General features: G+C 36.0%; 2 protein-coding genes, 1 long non-coding RNA gene and 1 other non-coding gene across 4 annotated transcripts in view; 2 read left to right on the top strand and 2 right to left on the bottom strand.

The window, feature by feature from the left end:
- The first annotated feature begins 2,010 nt into the window (after positions 1-2,010).
- On the top strand, positions 2,011-5,801 carry LOC106130698 (protein BCCIP homolog). Its single transcript, XM_013329598.2, has 7 exons — positions 2,011-2,241; positions 2,847-2,973; positions 3,315-3,439; positions 3,766-3,902; positions 4,388-4,524; positions 4,865-5,010; positions 5,615-5,801. Exons 1-7 carry the CDS (start codon positions 2,125-2,127, stop codon positions 5,684-5,686), a joined length of 861 nt encoding a protein of 286 aa, XP_013185052.1. The 5' UTR covers positions 2,011-2,124; the 3' UTR covers positions 5,687-5,801.
- Positions 5,802-6,031: 230 nt separating this feature from the next.
- On the bottom strand, positions 6,032-6,104 carry Trnaa-agc (transfer RNA alanine (anticodon AGC)). Its single transcript has one exon. It is a non-coding gene; the product is annotated as a tRNA-Ala (tRNA).
- A 510-nt stretch (positions 6,105-6,614) lies between these two features.
- The window catches only part of LOC106130754 (protein polybromo-1), a 35,865-nt gene continuing 20,726 nt past the window's right edge, over positions 6,615-21,753 (bottom strand). The window contains exons 20-32 of the mRNA XM_060951095.1: positions 21,117-21,283; positions 20,363-20,429; positions 19,646-19,751; positions 19,096-19,229; positions 18,308-18,427; positions 17,526-17,649; positions 16,852-17,040; positions 14,481-14,620; positions 13,724-13,827; positions 11,845-12,039; positions 10,657-10,727; positions 7,719-7,884; positions 6,615-7,327 (exon numbers count right to left, since the gene is read on the bottom strand). Of these exons, the coding sequence (XP_060807078.1) occupies positions 7,045-7,327; positions 7,719-7,884; positions 10,657-10,727; positions 11,845-12,039; positions 13,724-13,827; positions 14,481-14,620; positions 16,852-17,040; positions 17,526-17,649; positions 18,308-18,427; positions 19,096-19,229; positions 19,646-19,751; positions 20,363-20,429; positions 21,117-21,283 (1,866 nt within the window). The 3' untranslated portion in view covers positions 6,615-7,044. The remainder of the gene's footprint in view (positions 7,328-7,718; positions 7,885-10,656; positions 10,728-11,844; positions 12,040-13,723; positions 13,828-14,480; positions 14,621-16,851; positions 17,041-17,525; positions 17,650-18,307; positions 18,428-19,095; positions 19,230-19,645; positions 19,752-20,362; positions 20,430-21,116; positions 21,284-21,753) is intronic.
- Positions 8,974-9,693, top strand: LOC106130755 (uncharacterized). The gene is made up of 2 exons (XR_001228503.2): positions 8,974-9,061; positions 9,477-9,693. It is a non-coding gene; the product is annotated as an uncharacterized LOC106130755 (long non-coding RNA).

The following is a 21,753-nucleotide window of genomic DNA, read 5'->3' on the forward strand; positions in this document are numbered from 1 at the left end:
CACGACCTACAGATCTGTTCAACGTAACGATATTTATTTTATTTATTTATTTGGGTCAGCAAACGATTACACTCATAAAACTTAATCTAGATTGACAAAATAATGTTCTCTTATTTTAGAAATAGATTATAATAATAATCTATTTCTAAAAGTGCAACCAACAACGCTATTCACAGATTATTACATAAAATTACGTGTACCTATTGCTGAATAGCCCATATAATAGAACTCTGACAAAAACTGTTATGTACGAGTTAAAATTTACAGAAAAAAATCAGATGAGACTAACAGTTTCTCTAGTTTGTATTATGATATTAAGTTGTAAAATCTTATCTAAGGTCATAAGCTTAGCACTGCATTATACGAGTAATTACCTAAATGCCTATTTATTTTACTATCTAAACTTAATTTGTGCCGTGTGGTTCCCGGCACCAATGAAAAAAGAATAGGACCACTCCATCTCTTTCCCATTGATGTCGTAAAAGGCGACTAAGGGATAGGCTTACAAAATTGGGATTCTTTTTATTAGGCGATGGGCTAGCAACCTGTCACTATTTGAATCTCAATTCTATCATAAAGCCAAATAGCTGAACGTGGCCATTCAGTCTTTTTAAGACTGTTGGCTCTGTCTACCCCGCAAGGGATATAGACGTGACAATATGTATGTATGTATGTACTTAATTTAAATAAGTTCATATACCTAGATCTGTTTGTCAGCAATAATCACATGACTGTCGTCACAGGATGTCAGCCCACTCATAGAGATTTCCTGGATATTATTATATTCATTAAATGCGGTATGTAATAAGTAGGTAGATACTTAAATATTATTCATAAAATATAGAGATAATCCGAGATCAACTATATATTGGCCTAGTATTGTAATTATAAATTAAGTAGGTACCGTTATGCTGGGTAACAATATTTTTGGCTTCATTAACCGTATATCATATAACATTACCAGTAAAATTATCTAACTACTAGAGGCCGCCCGCGACTTCGTCCGCATGGAAACCCTATCAATCCCGCGGGAACTCTGGGATAAAAAGTAGCCTATGTGTTAGTCTTCAGCTACCTACATACCAAATTTCATGGTAATCGGTTCAGTAGTTTTTGCGTGAAAGAGTAACAAACATCCATACATCCATACAAACTTTCGCCTTTATAATAGTAGTAGGATAAGAGTTATCGTCATTTTTTTTATATTTACCTATTAAAAATTCGCGTCGCGTATCTTACAGATTTTCATTTCACATAACGGTGACGATATTTAAAACACTAATTGGTAACGTTATTTATAAAGTTAATTGGTATCGCTATTCTTAACGTTTATTGGTAACGATATTATATATCGTTATATATAATGTAATTATATATATCGTAACAAGATTACATTACCGATATCCCGCCTATATCGATATCAGTCATAACTTTTTGAAAAATGGTTATTCACTGTTACTTTAAGGTTTAATTTGGTAACGTTAACAAGCCCTGGTACATGGTTACAATAACTAACTATATATAACTATGTATAAATCTTTGAGAATCAATCGAAAAGTTCATATCATGTCGTTTGGTTTCCGGCACTTTGGAATAGAACCACACCATCTCTTTCTCATGAGTGTCACTAGTGCAGCTTTTATCATAGTAGCGTAACTAGCTAATTATGTTCTCCTGCAAAGGTTGTGTAGGTCAGGCGGGAGTCGTTTTTAGTAAAAACCTGACTTACCTAGTTCAAGATCATGGTCAAAACGCATACCCCGAGCTCGTTATTATATTGCAAAAACTATTAGAAACCAAAAAACTAAAAGTAGCTACATAATTATGTACATAGTGTACCAATACATTATCACAGTATACATACACTACATTATACATAATAATCTGTATTGAATCAATTTGGACGTGTCTGATCTCAATGCCAAATATCAATTTAAAAAATTTAACTATCAACAAAGCATTTTTGCTTGTCATTGCCAATTTAATATGTCAGGCTAGTTGTTTTGTCTTTGACAGTTTTGACTTAGTTAAAGTTGACAATTTGTTAATAATCGCTTGTTGTGTGTGTGGGTGGTGTTGTTTTTCGCATTTTCTAATAATCCAATCCTGTGCAAATTCGGAATAATGTCTAACAAAAGAAACAAGGAGGAAATGAATCAGGACAGTGAAAGTGAGGAGGAGCAGGACTCCGCCAGTGAGAACTCCGATGTGGATTCTGACGGCAACTTTATAGGTGACAAGGTAAGCATGTCCTAACCTCAAAACGCATGGCAATAACATTGATTTTTCACGAATAATAATCGTATTTATATGTACATGTTCTTCATGTAAGTGATTTTTGTGTAACTAATTAATGCGTGTATTAATCTTATAAATATCAATGTACTTAGTGCTATATAAACGTTCCGGTTTACCGCTGTTTTGAATGTGTGTTAGATGGTTGTTTCATTAATTTGATACATCATTGTGCAATCTCCAAAACCATAATCCAATATGAATTGGGTTCTTTTGCAAATGATACAGAAGTCAGACATGTGACGCTTCGTGTATAAACCTAACTATGTATCTTTCCAACCCAAAATTGTGGTGATAGGTAGGATCTCTTTAGCAAGTAGAGGAGAAGACATATACGGGACCTAATGTAGGATAATAATTATGAAGGTATAGTATGTCTTCAACATAGCACAACACTTTTGGCATAATATTAGATTAGCCACATAATGTATACATTCATTACTGCCTTCCTCAAGCTAAAATGTGTTAACTTATATGTAGATTAGCTCCCTTATAGTTTTAGGATGGCAGACTACCAGTCAAATTATATTATTTTCAATTTCATTTTGCAGGAACTGCAAGCAGACTTTGAGGGCCGCAACCCTGAGGACTGTGACTTCCACGGCATCAAGCAGCTGCTCCGACAACTGTTCCTCAAGTCTGATGTTGATTTAGGGGGCCTCGCACAGATTATTATCTGTATGCATCATTATTAACTTAACACTAACTTTAGGAATGCTCCTATGAGAATTTTTAGAAGTAGAAGTCACCTCTCCTGGTTGTTACTTACATTACTATGTCAAATTCATCAAAATCAATTTACTTAGTTTCGGAGTTTATTCATTAACAACAAAAATACTTACTAATATTTTACCTTATGTGGTCCTTTTGGTTGAAAATTAAAAAAAAAATATGTTTATTAATACAGTATAATATAGTTGCAATTTTTTAACTTTTATTATTCATAGTTGCAGGTAACTCCTAAAGTTTTTCTTCTAAATTAAAGCTGTATAATAAACATTGTATTTGATTGTTTTCAGCACAAAACTACGTAGGCAGCGTAGTGAAACAGTGTCTGGACGAACCCGAGGAGGATGATGATGAGGATGATGGCAGTGATGGAGTCTTTGGAATTACTACAGTCGTTAACATTACCAAAAAGAAAGTAAGATGTATTGTGATTTATTATAACTACATAGTATAAAGCAAAATTGTGTTCCCCATCTGTCCCTATGTATTTATTTATGCTTAGATCTTTAAAACTACACAACATTTTTGTTTTCTTATTAGAAAGGAAGGTTCTTATCTTAAAGAAGCACATATTACTATGCCTACTTCGTACAAAGGTACTTCTCTTTTGGAAGCATAAAATTTTGCTAGATTTAAGTGTATGAGTAGCAAAAACGGGGATATAAAAAATTATGTAAAATAATAATTAGCATCCATTGCTTAATATATTCAATAATAAATATATCTTGCATTTGTTTTCAGAATGAACCCAGCATACAACAGATAAGAACTCTCCTGACCACCCTAGCAGATGACAATGCGGATGACAGAACTAAAGCCCTCGTAAAAAAGATCCTGGCAGACGACTCACAGCATGTTGGCCTTGTTATAAATGAAAGGTAACCACAATCTCAGTTGCATGCAACTCAATGTAAAAGGCGACTAGGGGATAGGCTAATAAACTTGTGATTTCTCTCGTAGGCGGTGGACTAACATTCAACCTTTGAATAATTTGAATCTCAATTCCATCATAAAGCCATTTATGAACTCAATTCGCATTTTAATTTAAATATGAAATACAAATACATGATCAAATCAGATATCCCAGTGAAAGGTCATTTTTAATTTATTTCACATGACAAATTCACATGTAAACTGATAAATAAATATTTTTATTTATATTAATAGTGTTATGTACGCCAACTAATTATAAATACGAAAGTAAATTTGTTTGTTTTCTCTTACCGCGTTATCTACCGTCTAAAACTGTTCATCCCATTAAAACCTATAATTTCAGTGAAAATTGCGAAAATTCGCTCGTGAATTCGCGCGGGCGATGCTGCGGGTAAAAGCTGGTGTATAAATATATTTGAATCTATTTCAGAATCCTGAACATTCCGGCTCAGATTAGCGTCCCGCTATTCGCTTCGCTTCAGACGGAGCTCGAGAAAGCCGTCAAGAAAAACATGCCGTACACATTCCAGTATCTAGTGTGGATCTGCAAGACTTACAATACAGGAGGTGAGAATGCTTTTGTAAACCTAATGTTTTATTACAAATATAAATAAGTCTCATATCTATTTCAACATTAATGATGATATTCGATTTATCAGTAGAGTAGTAGAGATTTGTAATATATTTTCTATGAACACAAAAAATCAACCGTTAGTTAAAATACTTCATTTTAAACATGGTCCAAAATTATCGTTTCCTGGTTTTGCCCGATGATAAATAGCACATTATTTAGTGTAATAAGAATAAAAACTAATATTGGCGTCCCAGCTCAAAAAAGCCATAAGCATGATTTATAATAACTAAAAACAATTAGATATGTCCATATGAAACTAATTAACTATTGCAGATGACTCTTCAGAGGTATTATTCGCGAACCAAGAAGAGAAGCCGATCGCGGACGAAGCCTTAGCCAGTTTTGATGTGAACGTGACGGAGCAAGCGGACTTATCTCAGTGGGACTACGAGGGAGGTGCGCTGACGCCGTATCGGAAGGTAAGTTCCCTTATACAATCGTACCTTGATCAAATCTGAGACAGTACCCGAAACCGACGAGCTAATCTTCGTCGTTACCTTTTCCCACTTTCTACGTGGGGTCGGCACAGTATGTTAGTTTTCTATCGCTGTCTGTCTTATCACTAATCATACTGGAAAGCTTTGGCTTTAGTTTTATGACCGGCCGCCTGCCTGACGTCAACCCTCTTTGGGTATGCTTTTGTGGCACCTAGCTGTATGTGCTCTTGTCCCTCAGTCGCCTTTTACGACATCCACGGGAAGAAATGGAGTGGACCTATTCTTTTTTTTTCTGTTGGTGCCGGGAACCACACGGCACACCGACCAAACCGCTTCTGTGGAAATTCACAGATAAAAAATAACTATAATTATATATGGCATGGCATATTTGGTGAACACCATCAGTATCGCAATCTACTCGTACAAAATATTCCTTCGTTGGCCTTGATTTTTTTATTTATTGCAAGAATAAATTATAATTTGTTTACACTTTCATTTCTTGAAATCAGTCACATCTAAGACTATAAGACTTTTATTTCAAAATTTATCATGTGTTTATAAATATGGTTCGCAATTTGTCTTTCAGGTTCTGATTTTCGACGGCCACAAATTCAACAACCTCGTAAGGCTGATCAAGGAAGAAGTGGAGAGCGTCTAAACTTGTCCCTATATTGACATGCACTCATATGCCATGATTATTATTATAATACGCCCTGTATTTATATTTTATTACTGCTAAGTCATAAGTTTATTAAATTTGCTAAGCTTTAAAAGGATTTTTATTTACTTATAATATTTATTGTGTTAAAATGTACCTGTAAAAACACTTGATTCACTTAATCTTTTTAGTATGTATGTGATAGTAAATAAAGAAATAAATAATACAGGACAAATTACACAGATTGAGTTAGCCTCGAAGTAAGGTCGAAACTTGTGTTACGAGATACTAACCCAACAACAAATAATTAGTAATAACAAAAAATGAATATGGGAAAAAAGTACTTGGAGGCGCCGGGTATCGATCCCGGTACCTCTCGCATGCTAAGCGAGCGCTCTACCATCTGAGCTACGCCCCCGGATATCTGACGTATCGAAAATTCAGATCGCATAATGACAACACCTACCACATTAAAAGTTTAATAAGTGATATACTAGATGGCGTTGTAATGAATAATTAATTGATTCAAGATTTTCATCATAGATGGCATTGACAGTATAAAACTACGGAACACCTTGAGAATAAAAATTATACTTTTATTATTAACACACATAGATAAGATTGGTACCATCACGTCTGACTTCAGCTACTATCCTTACAGATTTCTACCATCTCCATACTCAATACTCTATTCATACATTCTTGACTATTACTCCGATGGAATACCTAAAATATATGTAAACAGAACTTCCGGGATCCATGTAAAAAATGTTTTGCGCAGCATCCATAGAATAGAATTCTTGTTCAACTTATGTACTGTACTTAACGGTAATAAAATTAATGTAGTAGCCGGTGGGACGCTTCCAACCACTGAAAAGGGTATACCAAAAAGATAAAATGAAACTGCTAGTAAAATTAAATCAAACAGTCAATTTACTAAAGGTGATTTATTAGATTTTCCTTATAAAGATTCGCTATCTTATAATGTACTTATATCTAAATAACCATAAACGTGGTTAGTGCAAACAAATATATATGGCTCACAAATACAGTAGCCTAATCTTAACTTACAAAAGGATCTTAATTTTAGATTTGCACAATGATCTTAGAAAGAAGTAAAATTAAAAAAAAAAAATACATTTTGTGTTTTATCCTAACTTTCCAAAACTTTGCTCGCGAGAAGATCTAAATGAGGCAAATGATCGCGCGATTGTCTTAGCTCAATAGCCACCCCGTATTTAGGGAATAAAGTCTGTGAAATACTTCTTCAATGATTTTAACGGACAAACTAGAGATAGGATTGGTCAATAAAAAACTTTCTGATCATTTATTTCAGATGTCTTTCCTCTTTTCCTAGATTACAACTGATTTTTGTAAACGGTCAAAGCGTCCCTCATAAGAAAATCTCTTAGTGAGCACAACCCTTTCAAAATCTTCGTGGTATTATCCATTTTCTGTATGTCTGTTTCTGATAAACTCTTGTCCTGCGCAAGGAATCCGTTCACGGCCTCTTCTGTCATCCAGTGCGCGGGCAGTTTGTGCAAGTTGAACTGGTTCGGGTCCGGATTGATTGGCATCGGGGTCAATGACTTCTCCCACGGAGTGATGTACTTCTGCTCTGAATGAAGACCTTCGATGTATCTGAAAATGGAAAATATTTTAAGGTTTTGAGACACTATTTCGCTATCATATACATACATATATTACATAAAAACCACGCCGGAGGGGTAGACAGGGACTACATGTTTCCACTTGCTACGATCTCTGCATACTCCCTCCGCTTCATCCTGCGGTTTCGAGTACTCTTGACTTGACCGTTTTCTATTATATACAATTTTTTTTTTCTTATAAGAAATTTATTCTAAGTGATTCCCGGCTCTGTAGAAAAGGTTCACTCCATGTCTTAAAAGTTCATGTCGAGCTAGTAGCAAATTATGTCTGAATCTCAAACCCAATCAAACGCTTAACAGCCATCCAACTAACGGTGACCTTCGAATCTGATGAACATTTGAGATTGAGACATTGCATTCACCTGATATAAGCCTCGGAGTGGGTAACCCTCTGCGCCCGGGGCGGCGCCGCCACGAACAGCGGGTCGAGGCCGGCGCGCGCGGGCGCCGCCAGCGCCGGCTCCAGCGCCGCGCCCGCGCCCGGCGACGGGGAGTTGCGCGCCAGTGGGGACATGCCCGAGAGGGACGCTGCAATACAAACAATAATGGAAGCTCATATGAGGAAATGAACCATTTGCGTCATCACATAACGAAAACATCAGCAACCTGGCTTGAAGATGCATCAAATAGCACACAAACCAGGAAGCGAAAGGAAATTCTTTTTACACAAGTGACAAAAAACTTAAAGTGAAAACAAATAAAAAAAAATGTGAGGAAATGAAAAAAATATTTTTTTACAACAAGGCATAAAATAATACAAATTAGGTACGACAACATAAATTAAGATTTGGGACCACTTAACAAATAAAGGTTTTATATATCTATATTATCTATGACTTCCCTACAAGACAAGCCATGTATCAATATAAATCGCGAATATAAATGAGGTATCATCGTAAAGGGAATAAATAGTCTCCGATGACCCACTTTCATGGTAGAGTTAATTAATAGCTATGACTTCTAAGGGAACATCAAAAAAGGGCCTAGACGATTGTTCCTTGATCTATGCTGCAACTGAAACTCAATGAAAGTAGGTTTAGCAAGCTGATTGAATTAAATCGTAATTATTTACCGGTAACAAATGGTTAGAATAACGAGATCGCAACTGACTACATCTAGTTATAACCGGTATGACTGAAGTTAGCCTTCAAGAGTCTTTAAAAGATTTTTTTAGTAGGCTTGGGTCGCTCTTGTGTTGGTAATAAGAAAATCGTCAAACGATTTGAACATTATCTAATTAAATATCAAAACTTTTTTCCTTCAACATTCTTCTTTTGCTTGTATGAAGGGAGTCACAAATGTATAAAAAGTGCAAAATGGTTTTATTGATCGTTACAATAGTGAAAACTTGTAGTCTTTGTATTTAGCTACCAAATTTTCTTCTTTAACTTTGTACAATATGTAAACATTATACAAACGTACATATTTCAAACACCTAATAGTACACCATATAATTTTAACCAAACGTTCAACTTTTCAATACACTAATTTCACGCGGAACACCTATAAAAATTCATTATTTGAAATGTATTTGCTAAATGTTGCCATCTGTTCAAACTAATTACAGAAATATTATAATGACACAGATGGTATATATTGCGCGAATTAATTTTTTGACCTGTTTTTCGTCGGACGTGTTCTAAGGGAAACAAAAATGAAGTTCTTAATTCTTCTGTTACTTTGCATTCAGGCGTTTTTTATTCAGGTAAATTATTTTTTAAACTATAATTTCTTTTTTTTAAACAGGTGAGAAGACCTCTTTAGTTTAGTCATGAAGTGTGTACGGTAGGATATACCAAGTAATGATGTTACTAAGTAAGCGCGTATGAGGTCAATTATAGTATTACTGCCTCTGATCCACGGGTCCAGATTCGATTCCCGGCCAGGTCATGATGAAAATATTCCTACATATGTACCTATGCAAAATTTCATGGAGATCGGTTCAGTGGTTATGAAGTTAAAAACGGTCACAAAACATTTATAATATTCGTATAATTATTGTCGTATCTTTGTGTTAGTTTATTATAGATATATACTTGTATAGGATTGTGTGGATCGCTCAATCTGTATAATTTTTATTTACATTCAAATACAAATTAATTTATTTGTATTTATTTCAGGTAATATACTGTTTGTCACCCAAAGACCTCGTTGGTCTGATAACTGGTGACCCTGAAGATCAGATCCCGGCCAAGGATATAACAGCAGCTATCACCGGTATAAACCCCGCTGACGCCACTCAGTAATCCTGGGCCGAATGCAATGTTTAACCAGATAATATTGACTTTATAATGTTCATTGAGATAATTAATAAATCTATTCAAGTTATATTTTAAATTTCTGCCAGTATAAATTCTCTCAATACTAAGGTACTCGCTACTTAAAAATAACACTATGTTGTCAATCTACTTAAATTAAGTTTTTCGAGTGTAATTGTTTGCTGACCTAAATAAAATAAATAAATTAATAAAAGGAATATATGTACTGTCAAACACATATAAAGTAAACCTGCACGATAAATCTATGACGTCGTAATAGAGGCGAATTTGCAGTGAATGTTCTGTTGACTGTACTATATGATTCTGTAGAAGTTGTTCTTTAGAAAAAAGTACTCCTCTTTGTACTGAGAACCTTGTACATAATATTATATAAAATCACGCCTCTTTCCCTAAGGGCAGAGATAACATCTTTCCAATTGCAACGATCTCACTTTTCTTCATTCACTTTATCCAAGAATAAAGGACGCCGCGAATGTAGACAAATCCCGTTTATTCCCGATCCAGTGGGAATTTCGGGAATTCCCTTAGACCACATAACCTGCATGCCAAATGTAAATGTGGAGCCTTGGCCCGGTTGTTTGGGTTGTCCGTCAGTCACTCAGAAACATTAGAAGAGTTTTATATATATATATATATATATATATATATATATATATATATATATATATATATAATATATACTAGCTGTCCCGGCAAACGTTGTTTTGCCATATAAATAACTTTAAGTAATTTCCAGTAAAAAAAAATGTTAAGTGTGGACAACCCTTAACACTTAGGGGTATGAAAAATAGATGTTAGCCGATTCTCAGACCTACTGAATATGCATGCAAAATTTGGTTAAAATCAGTAAAGCCGTTTCGGAGGAGTACGGAGACAAACATTGTGACACGAGAATTTTGTATATATATATATATATATATATATATATATATATATATATGTATATGTGTGTGCTGACAATCAATATATATATATATAAACAAAAATGGATCAAAAAGTAATGCTACGACGATGCACTTACCTCCCGGAGACATCACTCCGCTTCGTGCTGTGAACGCCTTGGGAGGTTTCTTGGTAGAAGGCAAGAAGTTTCTGGAAGTGAAAAACATGATTGAATTAGATTGCGATAAATACATATGTATAAAACAAAACTTGAGCATTAATAAAATAATGCTCATACATTATACATAATTTAGGTCTTAACAGGTTGAGCAACGTGATAATTGATGATTGAACACCAGTCTGTCAAGATTGAAACAAGATTACTACAAGTATGACTCATAAATTACAATCTTCTGTTCCTTTATATAACATATAGCTAAACTTACCGAGATCTCTCGTCTTTAACCGTTAATGTTTATCAGAAAATGAAGAAAGTTGGTAAAAGATGCTTAACCTTTTCTTACTCATTTAAAACTCTTCCACAATAAAAGCTACCATTCCTATATAGAATAGGATACAAGGTTCAAAATATCAAAATAGGATACAAGGTATCACTTATTGACGTCACATCACTTAAATCGAATTATAACAACTACCGCTTCCCAAGCGCATGTAGTAGAAGAAGCGGCGGAACAAACTACACTGCAGCATTTTACACCGGACATCAATTTACAAAAATAGATACATACATACATATGGTCACGTCTATGTCCCTTGCGGGATAGTCAGAGCCAACAGTTTTGAAAAGACTGAATGGCCACATTCAGCTATTTGGCTTAATGATAGAATTGAGATTCAAATAGTGACAGGTTGCTAGCCCATCGCCTAAAAAAGAATACCAAGTTTGTAAACCTATCCCTTAGTCGCTTTTTACAAGATCCATGGCGAAGAGATGAAGTGGTCCTATTCTTTTTTGTATTGGTGCCGGGAACCAACACGGCACCTTACCTAGATCTCCTGCAGCATTTTCGCCGGACATCAATTTACTATGCCGTGTGGTTTCCGGCACCAATACAAAAAAGAATTGGACCACTCCATCTCTTTCCCATGGATGTCGTAAAAGGCGACTAAGGGATAGGCTTACAAACTTGGGATTCTTTTTTAAGCGATGGGCCAGCAACCTGTCACTAGTTGAATCTCAATTCTATCATTAAGCCAAACAGCTGAACGTGGCCATTCAGTCTTTAAAGACTGTTGGCTCTGTCTACCCCGCAAGGGATATAGACGTGACCATATGTATGTATCCAATTTACTAATATAATCTCACCTAGACCTCTCATGCAGAGCCATCATGCGCCCGTTGCCCTTGTTGACGTGGAGGTCCCTGACGTGGCGCAGCAGCCGCGGCAGGTTGGGGAATGGCGCCTGGCCCTTCCTCACGCGGTTGCAGTTCCGCCACAGGCACGGGTACTCGCTGAACGAGCCGCGGTAGTGTTGCTGCACGTGGCCGGCTGCCGCCACGCATGTTGACAGAGGCGCACGGTCAAAACATTGAGCAATGAGTACGCAAGTTAAATTTTCTGAATATTTTCTAACTCGAAACTTTGTGGCCCAGGACTCTTCTTCTGGGAGGACACAACTGGGACAAAAGCTATATGAGACACGAGGGCTCTTGAAATTTCTTTAACAGGTTCACGAAACGAAAATTTTCTAAAGATAGAGACGAAAGATCAAATTAAGAACTGAGTTAACCTACATAAAGTTTGATGAGTGCAAATGCAGTCTCTGCCTACAACTCCGGGAAAGAAGCGTGGTTATATGTCATCATCGTTTTCAGAAATTTCTTGTTCATTCTTGGGCATAGGCGATTCAACTAAAACCAATTGCAAGCGTTCGAAACTCTAGTTGTGTGGTCGAGCCGTTGAGGCCGTAGAATGGCAAGCAATTTTTGTTTTAACAGAGAAATCCTCTCGTCAATTGTCATGCCAGCCTTTCACATTAAAAAATGTGACAAACTTTGTACAACAAGGGCTCTATTAGATATGATACATTAAGTCAGTAACACCGCGGTCATATATCGATGACTCTTTTCTTTTAAGTTAAATAGGTACATCAGTTTAATTACTAACTGATGCTGGTAAGGAAAAACATCGCGAGGAAATCTGCACATTCAGGCAAGTGGATGTGTAACCATGAATCAATATGGGTTAGGTTCACCTAAAAAAGTTACGGAGGTCAGATGCGATCATGCGAATCGCTTCGTGTAAAAAATGTGACAGTGTCGGTAACTAGACATTTGTTACATATAGAATAACATTATTACATACATACATATATATAATCACGTCTATATCCCTTGCTGGGTAGACGGAGCCTACAGTCTTGTCAAGACTGATAGGCCACGTTCAGCTATTTGGCTTTAAGATAGGATTGAGATTCAAATAGTGACAGGTTGCTAGCCCATCGCCTAAAAGACGAATCCCAAGTTTATAAGCGTACCCCTTAGTCGCCTTTTACGACATCAATTACATTATTGTTTAAATAAATTCAGGTGTGTCTTCTATAAAACTGGACAGCGGGTTTTCGCTGAAAAATAATACTCACGTTCTAATTTATTCTTTTTCGTTTCAATGTAAGTTCCGATCACTGGCCGCATTAAAAACAGACAAATGTGTCAACAATATTCTCTACGTACATAAATTTCAAGGTTTCAATTTATCGAAATATAAATGTAATGGGTATATTAAATTTTAAACAGCTGTAGTAGCTAAATAGAAATAGTAAAGAACAGTATTTTGACTGCGCTTATATCTTCAACTTCCTTTTACATACATCATTGCCATTGAGAAAAATAGTTCAGGTGTCTCTCTTATCATTGCGTGCTCCCAGTTACACCTTCTGTTACTACACCCGGGTCTTCATGCCGACTTTTTCCATTCTACTTTGTTCAGGCTTCAACTCAACAACATCTAGCCAGGATTTCTTCGGCCCGCCCGTTCTACCTGGTCCTGGTGGAGGCGGCAGCAAGCAGGATTCCGCAAGATTTATTCACTATACTCGTATTTATAGTACAATAATTAAAGTTAAATGGTTCAAAATACTTCAAAATTTGTCCAGTGACGGTCGCCACTTTTATTAATGATCCTAACAACATACTTTTATGGTAACATATAAATAATCAGATGATAGTAATATGAAGATACTTACTGTTACCACCGTCCCCGATGCAATGCTCCATGCAGTCCTGGAGGTCCTCAAACTGGCAGTCGCACGTGTCCCAGGCGCATTCGTAAGTCATCTCCATGGGAGTCTGAGAACATGTTAAATCTTATTAGGTACTTAAAAAGCACTTAGTACGCACGTTAAATTTCTAACTTTACTAAAAATTTTTAATTTTAATTTTCATTTAATTTAATTTTTTTGTATTTTTGCATGCCATGAGTGGTTAAATGCGCGAAATGTATATGCTTTGTAACACCTATAATTGTACCGCATTTATAGCAAATAAAGTATTTGTATTGTATTGTAACTTAAAACTTTGTGACCCAGGACTCTTCTTCTGGGAGGACATAACTGGGATAAAAGCTATGACGATGAGATATAAGGGCTCTTGAAATTTCTTTAGCAGGTTCACGAAACGAAAATTTTCTAAAGATAGAGACGAAAGATCAAATTAAGAATTGAGTTAACCTACATAAATATTGGTGAGTGTGAATGCAGTCTCTGCCTACAACTCCGGAAAAGGGGCGTGATTATATATCATCATCGTCTTCGGAAATTTCTTGTTCATTCTTGGGCATAGGCGCAACTAAAACCAATTGCAACCAATACCCACCGTAATATTATTGTCTATGTATTGAAATACGGACGATATCGCCGACCCATCTCAATGTTGGACGACCTCAAGGTCATATATCCATGCTGGGTCCTCCTCGGCAATAGTCTATGTAACTTTGCACTCACATGTTGCGACAGCTCCCTCATCTCCTCCGCCAGCTTCGCGGAGGTCTCCTCATTGCACCTCGCGGCTCTCTCTTCCCAGCTCTGTTTGGTAGAAGTCGGCAGTGAACGCCACTCGTTGCCCACTATCCGAGATATCTCGCCTGTCCAACAAATATTATTATCTCGTGCTGGAGCCAGTATTTGGCGATTGTTGGATTTTTTTTTTTACAGAAAAGCTAGGACGTGCATTACATCAAACTATAATTATTTGCTCTTATATGGGTTTGATATTTGGGAACATTAACAGCATTAAATTTGAACACAGAATTTTTTTTTACTGTTATGTAGGCTATAACAGATTCTTTCAAATTAATTCCCCACAGACGAAAATTATGAATTTCATAACCAAAGAACAAAACTTGAAAAAAAGATTGCTCTATGTGAAGTAGTTTCATACTCCCCAGTATGCTAAGTTTTGATATAACGCATACTTTTGCTATAATTTCCAAATGACACATTTGATATCTATGACAAGCAGCCAATCACACGCAGCACAATCAAGAGAAATAATACAAAATCCTGTCTTATAATTGGTTTGTTCAGCCACAACTTTATAAGTATAATAATGTTTCGGGATTTTATTATTCATGTGTCATTTGTAAATAAAAGTAATTTAAAAAAAAGTAGGGTAACAACTTGAGCACAAAGAAAAATCCTAAAAAGCACACTAAACACACCACATAAATAACATAAACGCATCTTGAGCGAGCCTACAATCGCACTTGATGTGTAACATTTATGCTAATAACAATATTTTGTTAAAAATTCAATAAAAGGAGGTATAATAACAATTTGAACAATCGCAAAAAAGGTTATTGAAGATATTCATTCATAAAAAAATATTTTACTTTTCGTTATCTTTTAGCAGGTCATAGCGTTATGTATTTTATCACCGTTAACTACAGTAGGTACTGCTAAATTAACTTACAAACTGTTAATTAAGATGCTGTCTAATTTAGGTTCTAGTTTCGTTCCTTTTTATCAATCAGTAGCTGTGTTACAAAAAATATTTACGAATGAAACTATTCCCAAATAACTGAAAAAATATGGGACCTGATGAGCAAAAAAGGTTCACTAAGCCTTTTATTGAAAAAATGAGTGGAGAAATGTTACACATCAAATAGGAAAGAGGGAGACACCTACCTAATTTTTTATTTCTGTCCTTGGATGCTAGATTTGTACATAGACGTTGTTAGACGGCACATCACAAAATTAAGTTAAATTGGAAATAACAGGGGGAGAAAAATCAAATTTAAGATGTGAACACTTTACAGAGTAGATTCATTTTATACTATTCAAGAAAAAACAGACTACAGACAATAAACAAGGTTATGTAATATTTATATTTCCTTCTTCAAAGATCAGCTAAGCTCTTGTCAATTTAGGTATTTGTCATTTTAATGTACTTTATGTCGATAGTATAAAATAAATCAATTTCGTTTTTAAGAATTTGCTTTCTGCCTGCATTTTCAATGAACAATTACATATGTAGAAAGCAATTTCTTAAAAGTGTCAAAGAAGCATTTTGTCATCCTGAATAGAGACTTCATTGCCATTTTTTGGATTCAAGCATAGTAAAAGGAACATTATTAAAGAATAATCATTCATGAAAAAATAAATTAAGAAATACGGCAATCGTGAAGTTTGAGTAAAATGCGCAACACAGTTAATTTCTGCATAGAGTATTAATTTAAGAACAAAACCGCTTCGAAAAATTGGTTAAGTAACATTTTATTTCAAAAATATTGGAAAAAGATAAATTTCGTAAAAATCAAAACTTTAAACATTCGCGTTGCATGATTGATGTATGCAAACGATATGTTCGCGTTAATGCGTTTGCAAATTGCCTTTGATTTAGGCAGAGCAAATTTAAAATTCCTTAATTAACATGAAACGTAGAAATGGTTCGAGAACTTTCGAAATTTATCTTTTTTATGTAGGTGTAAAATTTATTACCGGTTAGGAAAGAGACAGAGAACACAATTTCCAAATATAAATGAAAACTCGCAGAAGTATAAAAAATAAATCAATTTTGTCTTTATCAGTAAAATTTTGTCTAAAAGTAATCAAAAAAAAAAAGATATGAGTATCAAATAGGTAGGTTTTGCCATTTTTGATATCCCTGCATCATGAGCATTATACATTACCAAATGTAGCCTACTGCCTTTCTATTTTCTTAGCTTTGTTGTGTTTAAAGTGACTGTTTGAATCACAATTCCATCATTTAGCCATATAGCTGAACGCGACCTTTCAGTCTTCGTGAGACTGTTGGCTCTGTCTACCCGGTAAGATAAAGACGTGATTATGTGTGGCTGTGATGTGATTGTCTCACCGAATGTAGCCTCGGGGTTGTTCGCGATGATCGCCTTCCTGACCTCGCTCGAGTATAAGATATATCCCGTGACCAGCTTTTGTTTGGACTCCTTCTTCTTCTTCGTGCTGTGTGGTGTGGCCGAAGGTTGGGACCTCTCTTGGCTGGGCGTGGCCGACATTGATGGGTTGTAGGGGTTGCTGTTGCCACCTGTGGGATTCAAAATAAAAGATATTAGCTATATTAATTTAAAGAATACAGTAGATATACAAATTAAAAAAAACTTATAAAATCTCAATACAAAAATGCTTTTTTATGTTTTATTCTTCTTGTTAACTAAAAAACAAGGTAAAAAGTAAATATGAACACAGCAAAATTCATATTTGCCGGTTGACTAGATGAGATCTCTTCATGGGATAAGTCCGACATTACAGGTGATTTCATTTTATATTTTTTGTACATATGTAAATTTCTGTGTAAAGATAGGTAGTACAAACAAAAAAAAAACATGAAATTATTTCACAATTTTTTTTGAGCTGATGTAGCATTTTTACATCGCGTAATAAAGCGGACTGCACATTCTCACGAGACTTGTCAACCTATGTCACCTATGTTTACAAAATAAATGGCTCAGAAAATTTTGGGAAGAGAAAATTTCTGCAAAAAGATTGCTTATTCTGAAGAAAATAGCATACCAATAGAAAGCGGCGTGGCCGGCGAAGCTAGAGACGAGTCATCGAGCGAGTTCTCCAGAATCATCTCCACGTCCTGGCTGCCTATCGTCGTGTTGATGAGGTTGGTGAACTGCGGTTTGCTGTCCTGTTACCAACAAGGCGTATGGCGTCATCAAATCAGTTACATGCAACATTCAATTGCTTGTAAGTTAGAATAGCATGTTATAAAAGACATGGCCATTTAAAAATAAATATAATTTATAATTTTCTGTGTTTTATTAACTGAACTTAAAACCTAGTTCTGGCCAAGGTTAATAGGTTACACCTAGGTCTAGCCGGAGAACAATCAGCTATACCTGCTAGGTGTACCGGGGTACCCATCTGAGACCAACTACGAAACCGTATCCTCCCCCTCCTAGTGTTAGTCCCGGTTACATCCTTACCTCTCAGGAGAGAGAGAAACTTTGAACATGACCCTGGATTAAGTGAGTCAGGTTTTTCCAAGAAGCGACTCCCATCTGACCTCCGCAACCGTTGCAGGGGCAACCTTACCTAACCCATATATAGGACCATAGTTAAACATCCAGTTCCCTGAATGTGCTGGTTTCCTCGCGATGTTTTCCCTCACCGAAACCGAAAGAGCATCGGTTAGCACTTAAACTAATGTGCATAGCTCAGAAGAGTTACTTTTTTAGTCAAAATCGGATCGGATCGGATCGGATTTGAAACTATGCCTCCATCTCCATAACAGATAACCTACAGCAACGAAATCGTAGGTACGAGTATATCAAACAAATATTTACCATAGAATCAGCGTGTACGTTAGTGTTGTACTGTTTTTGCGAGAAGGCGTGCGATGTAGAGTGAACCTCGTGCGGCGTAGCTAGAGGCGGCGGGCCCAGGGGCTTCGGGAAATAGTACACCTGTGGGCAAAACATCAAAATATTAGACGAAGGCAACACTATATCAAATTTATGCGAAACATCGGAAACACAAACCAATTAGGAAAGCGCAAAGTATACCATATTGAGAGTGAGTAATATAAAAGAGAATTTTTTTTTTATTAGAACGGGACATACAAAATTATCACATACAAAATTATATACATATATCTATCCTCTACGGAGTAGACAAAACAAACAGTCTCGAAAGCCATCTTCAGCAAGAAGTTTTAGTAATCGAATTGAGATTCAGCCGGTGACATGGTATTCACAGTCCCAAGTTTATGAGACTTTCCCCTGACTGACAAATGCGCATGGCAATCGCTTCTATTTTCTTCGCTATCACACCATCATGAGAGCTTAACTTGATGAATGTGCTTATTACCTTAATCGTCTTTTACGAAACCAATGAAAATAGATGAAATGGTCCGTTTTAATCACCTTTAACGACATCCAATGAAAATAGATGAAATGGTCCGTTTTAATCGCCTTTTACGACATCCAATGAAAATAGATGAAATGGTCCATTTTTTAAGTGCCGGGAACCACGGGGCCTCTTTCTTTCTTTACGCCCGCGTCAATCAAGACATGATATTACGACTTCATTTTTCATTCCTTTAGTCGCTTTTTTTTAAACTAATATAATTTACCTCATCGACTGTGACATCTTTAGTGTGCTCAAACTTCCTCAGTCCGGCCTTCAGCTTCCTCGCGACGCGGTTAGACTCGTCGTAAACTGACTCGCATACAAACACATCATTCTCTTGTATCTCTGTCGGGCGACCTGTGTTGGAGAGAGATACACGATATAAGTTATAAGGCTAACAAGGACGTTGTAGGTACTAACGTATCTTGTAGATAGGTCTACTTCTTCTTCTTCATGGCTATAGTCCCGATTGCATCCTCACCACTCTGGAGAGGAGCACGGAATAAGCCCTTGACAATGGATCCAAAGATATCATCGTTATCTTGGTGTTAAATTCAGTCGCATTCAAACTTATAAACTAAACTCAGATGAGATACATTAGTACGTAGCCAAAGTGGGATTCCCGTTCACAATTTGAATCCCTTTTGAATAGAATAACTTAACCACTTAACGAGTCAATTGACGCTTAAATATATCTATATCATTGTAATTTATCTTTTTCGTAAAAAAAAACATATAAAATTAAATCTATAGAAATATCGTGTTTCGCTCACATTTGAGATAATCGTCGTAATCTAACACGGCACACTTGCCCACGATGCCCACTAGTGGGCTTGTGTCGTGGATCGTCGTCAGCAACACTTCTTGTTTGTAGAACGGCTGAAAATATAATAACATATAAACATATAATCACGTCTATATCCCTTGCGTGGTAGACAGAGCCAAAAGTCTGGAAAAGACTGATAGGCCACGCTCAGCTGCTTGGCTTGATGATAGAATTGAGATTATAATAGTGACAGGTTGCTATCCTATCGCCTAAAAGAATCCAAAGTTTGTAAGCCTATCCCTTATTGCCTTTTACGACATCCATGGAAAGGAGATGGAGTGGTCCTATTCTTTTTTGTATTGGTGCCGGGAACCACACGGCACTAACATAATAACATTTATATATTAATAATAAGAACACTTTCCAATTTATAATATTGGTAGCGCTGACGTGTCAACACGATAAAATCAGTCAAACCTTAAGAATAATAATAAAAAAATATTAAAATTAAATTAAATGAGCTAAGTTCTTGCATTTTGCAAAAATTTTGTTGTAGGTATATTTGTGAATACATATATTTCTTATGTGGTAAATCATCGAGCCGATAATTTGATATTAATAAAACTAAGAACATAAATAAGAAGCATTAAAACCTATCAGTAGTTTTCAAATGATAAAAAAAAGTAACATGTTTATAATAATAATAAGCCAATATAAAGCAAACCTTGTTGATGATGTTCGCCACTTCTGACGGGAAGATCAAGAACGGTCCTCGGAAGTAGCATTTGTTACTGCAACAAAAACATGATTTCAATTTTAACAACAAAATTCGTAAATAACGAAATCATTAAAAAAAAACGTATGCACAGAGAAATGAATCTAGTGGGAGAGGTTGTAGTCACCGATAAAGAAAATATAAGATAATCGATGACTTTTAAAATGTGACCATGTATAATTATGGTCGTTTTGATTGACTTCATAAATAAGTATAAATCTTGATAAACCCCGGAGCAGATCTCGTTATATTGCTCGTAACATGTGTTTTATTGCTCACAATATGTGTTTTATTGCTCACAATACGTGTTTTATTGCTCACAATACGTGCTTTATTGCTCACAATACGTGTTTTATTGCTCACAATATGTGTTTTATTGCTCACAATACGTGTTTTATTGCTCACAATACGTGCTTTATTGCTCACAATACGTGTTTTATTGCTCACAATACGTGCTTTATTGCTCACAATATGTGTTTTATTGCTCACAATACGTGTTTTATTGCTCACAATACGTGCTTTATTGCTCACAATACGTGTTTTATTGCTCACAATACGTGCTTTACTGCTCACAATACGTGTTTTATTGCTCACAATACGTGCTTTATTGCTCACAATACGTGCTCTATTGCTCACAATACGTGTATTATTGCTCACAATACGTGTTTTATTGCTCACATCAATATGTGTTTATATGACTCACTCGCCCGTCTCCCAGATGGTGTCGACCTGGGCGATCATCTGCTTGCCGCCATCGGTGACCACGTACACGTAGTCGCCGGTCTTGATGACCCCCGAGCAGACGGTGTTGTATTGCTCGTAATACGTGTTCTCGTCGTCTGTGCCTAGCGGGTTGTACATCACTACGTCCTGTCAGGAGAATATAAATATATATAAATATAAATACGGGACAAATTACACAGATTGAGTTAGCCTCGAAGTAAGTTCGAAACTTGTGTTACGAGATACCAACTCAACGATACTATATTTTATAATAAATACGTATATAGATAAACATCCAATGCCCAGGCCAATCAGAGAAAGTTCGTTTCTCATCATACCCTGACCGGGATTCGAGCCCGGGACCTCCGGTGACACAGACAAGCGCACTACCGCTGCGCCACAGAGGCCAAAGGGGAGAAAGATAACAAATATTGTATAAGGCTCATAAATTTATATTGATTCGTTCCTTTAGGCGATTTATTATGAACTAACTGAAAGATTCCATCATTAAACCATCTAGCAGAATGTGTTCTTGCAATAAAGCCATGTATCAATGACTCTTTTCCTAAATTACGTATGTAGTTGAATGCTGTCATGCGGTGAGAGAAAATATCGTG

This window comes from Amyelois transitella, chromosome 23 (genome assembly GCF_032362555.1).
Source record: "Amyelois transitella isolate CPQ chromosome 23, ilAmyTran1.1, whole genome shotgun sequence".
In the NCBI taxonomy this organism is placed as follows: Eukaryota; Metazoa; Arthropoda; class Insecta; order Lepidoptera; family Pyralidae; genus Amyelois; species Amyelois transitella.

Excerpts from the sequence above, each read along its gene's own strand:
- LOC106130698 (XM_013329598.2), top strand. The coding sequence starts at position 2,125 with ATGTCTAACAAAAGAAACAAGGAGGAAATGAATCAGGACAGTGAAAGT. Across the intron at positions 2,242-2,846 it reads GCAACTTTATAGGTGACAAG|GAACTGCAAGCAGACTTTGA; the intron begins GTAAGCATGTCC and ends TTCATTTTGCAG. Across the intron at positions 4,525-4,864 it reads CAAGACTTACAATACAGGAG|ATGACTCTTCAGAGGTATTA; the intron begins GTGAGAATGCTT and ends TAACTATTGCAG.